At 37.9% G+C, this 6,000-nt stretch overlaps 1 protein-coding gene across 5 annotated transcripts in view; it reads left to right on the forward strand.

Moving 5' to 3' along the window:
- NDC1 (NDC1 transmembrane nucleoporin) overlaps positions 1 to 6,000 on the forward strand; it is a 45,327-nt gene that overhangs the window by 26,965 nt on the left and 12,362 nt on the right. For 4 of the 5 annotated variants that reach the window (XM_007128161.4, XM_007128160.4, XM_028489381.2 and 1 more), the window contains 2 exons: positions 1,484 to 1,547; positions 2,328 to 2,428. In XM_007128161.4, coding sequence (XP_007128223.1) covers positions 1,484 to 1,547; positions 2,328 to 2,428 — 165 coding nt within the window. Of the gene's footprint in view, positions 1 to 1,483; positions 1,548 to 1,920; positions 2,067 to 2,327; positions 2,429 to 6,000 lie in introns of those variants that run through there. The other variant, XM_007128162.4, reaches the window with a different exon arrangement.

A 6,000-nucleotide genomic window follows, 5' to 3' on the forward strand; every position in this document is an offset into this window, starting at 1 on the left:
GGCTCATTGTCCTGCTAACATCTTTATGGCCAATTTGGTGTTCAGAAGAGAGATGACTGGGTTAGATTGCAGATGTTAAACTTGGGTTGGATAAAAGTTGTAATTCAGACCACAAACTAAATGACTTTCCAACTTGTCTGTCAGCTGCCCCAGCTGCTGTAGGGGAGTAAATCTCAATGGTAGAAGCTAAAAATTCATTCCTGTTTTCACTGCTACAGCTGTTGTGTGTCAGTTAATCCTTTGATGAGGAAAACCTTGCCCATTTGTAGGGGAAAGAATTTTTGTTTTAATTATTTTAATGTAGCTTCTCTCTTTCTGCAGATATTGTAGTATTAACTAATAGTGCACTCAATTAATGCCTTCAAGTGAAAGTCTGCATTGGCGTACATTCCTCATTTTTATTCTTTGGGAGTCATACTCTGGTGGGGAGAGAGAACTCAGTAACTCTGATAGAATATAGGTACACATAGCAAAGAATCCTTTCAAGTTCTTGAAACTCTTTTTTCACTGTGGTGGCAGGGAGGATCCGCCCAACTAGCAATAAGGCTATCCATTAGAGCCCTGGTTAAACTATCAGACCCCTGAGGAAGGTGTCTCGTCTTCCACCAAGAGGAAGAGGAGTTGTCTGAAGTTTTACTTCAGAGCTTTGTTTCAGAAGGATGGGAAGAAAACTTACCCTTTTGTCTTCTGTATGCCATGCTCTTTTCACTTAAGTTCCCTCATTTAATTCTAACAGCATTCCTGTGAGTTGTCTTTTTGTCCTCATTTTACAGATAAGGAAACCTGAGGCTCAGAGGGGTCAAGTAGCTAGCCTAAGGGCACATAGCCAGTAAGTGGCAGAGCAGAGACTGAACAAGATAAGATCTCCTTTTTCCTTGGAAGTGAACGGCTGCTTTTGATTCTAATTTTGCAAGTGGATCTATTGTATGATAAGGAGTTGTAGACACTGCTACTTAATGTTGGGACATGTAACATGCTGTTGTACTTAGTAGGCTTCATTGGGTGCATTATGAAATCCACCATTTACACGGGCCAATTATTGTTCCATACCACAATACCTTGCTGTATTAAAGAAGGTTGGGTGGTTTTTCTTTGCAGTGGGATTGAGGGCAGACAATTTAAGAGAGCTAATATGTATTTAGGCAGTTCTTTTGTTTAAAAAAAAAAAGCATTCTTAACCCTTCTCTTAAGTGATCTTTATGCTAATCCCCTGAGGTGGGTTGAGTTGAATATATTTATTATTTATTCAACTCTTATTGTAAATGAGAAACTGAGGCCCATTGAGATTTAGAGACTTGGCAAGGGTCACACAATGAGTCGGTAGCAGAATGCTTTACTGCAGTTAAATCATACTGTGTAAGAATTTCAGGTTTTAATTCTTCAGAGGCAGCTGTGCAATATTTATTGTTATAGTCTACATAATTGATTAGATGAAATTATCATTTCAGGGGAACTTACTTAAATGTCTTTATTGTATTTGTAGCACCCAGAGGCCTCCATTCAGGCTGTTTTTTCAGATGCCCAAATGCATATTTGGGCATTAGAAGGTAAGCAATCTCAGTGAACTGCAACTGTGATTTATTTATTAGTTAAATATTGAAGTATAATCCATGAAAGATCAGTTCTGGACTTTGATCTCAATCTTTGAATATTCAGATACATTGTTATTTCTTTGTTTTATATAGATAATTTTTCTTAGATATTTAGGTGTATTTTAATTTAGGCAGAAATTTTCCTTGTATATAAGTGGATAAACTGAGCCTGGGGTTCTTGCCTCTCTTTCTCTATTTCAAAAAAACTGCAGTTAATAGATTGTTTTTTAACCGTCAACTTACGTTGACATAACATGTTTAAGCATATTTAGCTTAGGTTAAATATGAAAATCTAGTTCCTAAAGAACTATTTCTTTTCATCTTACAGATACTGCCTTCTCAATGCTTAAATGATGCTTCCTCAGAGAGGCCTTTCCTGACCACCCTATGAAAAGTATCCTCACAGCTGTCACCCTTATCAGGCTTTGTTTTCTTAGCACTTATCACTACCAAACACAATATTATTTTAAAAAATTCTTTTTCCTACTAGAACGTAAGGCAGAGGCTGTCATCTTATTCAAGACTATTGCAGTTGAGCACTTTTTCCATGACTTTTCCCTGACTTTTCCAGTCTTTTGCCTATTTTTCTATTGTATTACTCCCTCTTTTTTATTTAGAAGTTTTTTATGCATTCAGAATATTAATTAATATTAATTAATATTAATCCTTTCTCAGATAGATGTACTGCAAGTAGATTTGCCTAATTTTTAACTTATTTCTTCTTTTCCACCTGAGGTCTGTCTCACTTAGTAGCAGCATCATTTACAGAAGATAGATTTGGAGTTGTCCAGACTACACTACCAGCTATTCTTAATACTTTGTTGACGCTACAAGAGGTAGGCAATATGTGGGTTGGATGGAGGTAGAGGTCCTGTTCCCTCCCCCTGCCCAGCTTTTTCAGTTTGTTTCTTACATATCACATTGAGCAACAAACATATGTTGGAAGTCAAAATAATGGTACTATTCTCACCCTCAGGCACTTACAATCTAAGAGAAACTAGGAAGATAAACTTTTAATTCATTTATAAATAATAATTTTATTATAACAGAGAAAGAAAGTATACTAAACCTGTAGGATATACCTCTGATATTAATCAGATTATTTAGGATATTGGAATTCTGTTCAGTGCTATAAGATTGCATCCTTACATAATTTGTAGCTACTGAAAGTGACTTGTAGTTAAATTACCCTGCAGATAAGAAGTTACCTATTGGCCAGAGGCTTAAGAAGATAGAGCTGGGGCCAGTGGATTCCTGTTATCAGGCTGGGTGCATAGTTTTAAACTACCAGGTCTTTTTAGTCCTAGACTTAAAGGAAGAAAAATAAAACGTATGCTTCTTGTTTTCCATTAGGCTGCCTTTCCTAACTTCATGTTGGATGATATGTTTTACACTGCCTTATAATATTAGTTGTATGTCAGATGAGGAATATAAACACTGAGGGCTAGGGGCATTTAGAGGTAGGGGCTTGGGTGTTGTATAGGTTTTCTGGAGGAGTTTTACTGAACTAGGCTTGAAGGATAATAAACTGGTGCATCTTTGGGTCTTGGGAAACAATTTACGATATGAAGAGAAAACAGGCTTCACTGTCCCTTTCTTCAAATCTCAATTCATTTTACCTCTTAGAAAGTCTTACACATCAAAACCAGTGATTTTTTTTTTTCTTCACTTTGAGTCCTCTTTGTGCCCACTTTCTCATGTACGTTATTTGAGACATGTTTATACACATGGGTAGTTTTATTATTTGGGTTCTTTTCTCAGCTGCCTTTCTCTAAAGAATTTCCTACTATTTCTCCATGACTTCTAATATTTGGCTTGTCTAACCACACAATAGGGTAACCATGATTTGGGCATATCTTTGGTACATAGCATAGTTTTTTTTTTTAATCACTCTTGCTATGTAGTTTAAAATAAAACTACAGTACAGTGTTCCATAGTCTACAGAGTGATTTCATGTCATTATTTTTTTTGAACCTCAGATCTCTCTTGTGAAGTGAGATGGAGGTGCTTTGGCCCTGTCTTGCACATGAGAGGGGCTCGGTAGTGCAGTGACTTAACCTCAGGTCTCACACACAAGTCTTGTTAGTGGCAGAGCTGGGACTTGAATGTGAGCTCATTGCAGGGCATTAGCAGTGTAGTAGACCCCAGGGAAAGCTGCAGATCCACATCGCTTATTCTCTCTGAACTTGTCTATCATCTTCTCCCGGGCTTTTATTTTTACATAAGGTTCTCTTTAGAGAGAATGGCTCTACCCTTAGAACCATGGCTTTCAAACTTTAGACCATGATCTAGTACATTTACATTAGACTCAGAATATGGAGGTGTGTGGGTGTAACAAGAAACAAAAGATTCTTAGAAGAGTGCTTACCTTTTATTATGTGCTCTGCATTCTAATGCTTTCCATTCTATTTCATTTTAAAAAATGCTGGTTGAAACGGAATTGATTTCACAAGGATCACACTGCCCTCAAGGTATTCTGCGCCAAAGTTACTTTCTTTTCACCTCCCCACCATCAGAATTCCTAATTCTTCATAGTTGGTTATGGGTAGGTATGACAAGGAAAGCAATTTGTTTATTTGGTTATAGTCATTCCTACCTTTGATTGGGAAGGTAAGAATTATAGATTTGTCGAAGGGTCAGGCCCTATTTACTTTGAAACAGAGGAGTTGAATGGAGGATACTGTTGAGGGGCAGAGTAGAAAGAGGCAGAGGCATGTTTTTGAGAGTTGAGAAGAGGTAAATGGAACAAAGAACAGGACCAGTGATTTGATACTTTGCTTCTGAGTATAAAAACCTTTCCTAGTGTGAGGCTTGTGGCATCTGTTCTCCCCTAGGCCACATCACAGTCGGCCTTTTGGTCATGCTCTGCAGGCATCAGATTTTGCAAACTGCCTTGCAGTCTTTCCCACCCCATATCCTGAGGTTGACTGTAGTGAGTGATTCAGTGTCCCCGTGGATATTTGTCCCACACTTTGACCTCCTCGCCAGTCTTTTACATACCCATCAGTGTCAGCGTTTGACCGTCATTCAGGCCTCATCATCCCCTGAATTCTCCACCTCCAAAGCTTAAAATTCCAGGATTCTACCCTCTAAGTCAGAGTCCTTAAATGTTTTTGTGCCAAAGGTCCCTTTAGCAGTCTGATGAAGCCCATGGACTTTTTCTCAGAATAATGTTCTTAAATACATAAAGTCCTTAGGATTAGAAAGGAAATCAATTATATTAGAATACAATTATGAAAGTATTAAATTTGTGATACAGTAATTTGTGCTTTTTAATTAATGCATTAAATAACAAGATCTATCAGTGAGTCTAATAACTCATCACTCTGAAGTAGTGATATGATGAATGGTATTTCAGATAATTGCAGTAGTAATATGATATGAAGATATTGATGATATCTGTTGGTGGCAAAGTCACAGGAATTGCTAATGCTATTGTGATTTACTGTTTCATAATTGAAAGAAATGCTAAATTTTAATTAGAGTTTAGTAAAGATAAACATGTAATTTTTATCCCAAAGTTCATGCCCCCTGAATTCTATCCATAGATCTGTGGGCCCATGTAAGAGGCCCCCCAAGCACAGCCTCTCATGCCCTTGCTTCTTCTGTACACTTTGTCTTTGCCAATATTTTCACTTCCTTTGTTTTTCGTCTCCCTCCTAGCTATGTCTTTACCTATCCAGCTTAGACCTTATAGTCTGTCACTTCAACCATTTTGTTACCAATTCTTCTTTTTTTTTTTTAACATCTTTATTAGAGTATAATTGCTTTACAATGGTGTGTCAGTTTCTGCTTTATAACAAAGTGAATCAGCTATACATATACATATGTCCCCATATCTCTTCCCTCTTGCATCTCCCTCCACCCCACCCTCCTTATCCCACCCCTCTAGGTGGTCAAAAAGCACCGAGCTGATCTCCCTGTGCTATGCGGCTGCTTCCCACCAGCTATCTATTTTACATTTGGTAGTGTATATATGTCCATGCCACTCTCTCACTTTGTCCCAGCTTACCCTTCGCCTCCCCGTAACCTCAAGTCCATTCTCTAGTAGGTCTGTGTCTTTATTCCCGTCCTGCCCCTATGTTCTTCAGAACCTTTTTTTTTAGATTCCATAGATATGTGTTAGCATACAGTATTTGTTTTTCTCTTTCTGACTTACTTCACGCTGTATGACAGTCTCTAGGTCCATCCACCTCACTACAAATAACTCAGTTTCGTTCCCTTATATGGCTGAGTAATATTCCATTGTGTATATGTACCACATCTTCTTTATCCATTCATCTGTTGATGGACACTTAGGTTGCTTCCATGTCCTGGCTATTGTAAATAGAGCTGCAATGAACATTTTGGTACATGACTCTTTTGGAATTATGGTTTTCTCAGGGTATATGCCCAGTAGTGGGATTGC

This window comes from Physeter macrocephalus, chromosome 4 (genome assembly GCF_002837175.3).
Source record: "Physeter macrocephalus isolate SW-GA chromosome 4, ASM283717v5, whole genome shotgun sequence".
Lineage (NCBI taxonomy): Eukaryota > Metazoa > Chordata > Mammalia > Artiodactyla > Physeteridae > Physeter > Physeter macrocephalus.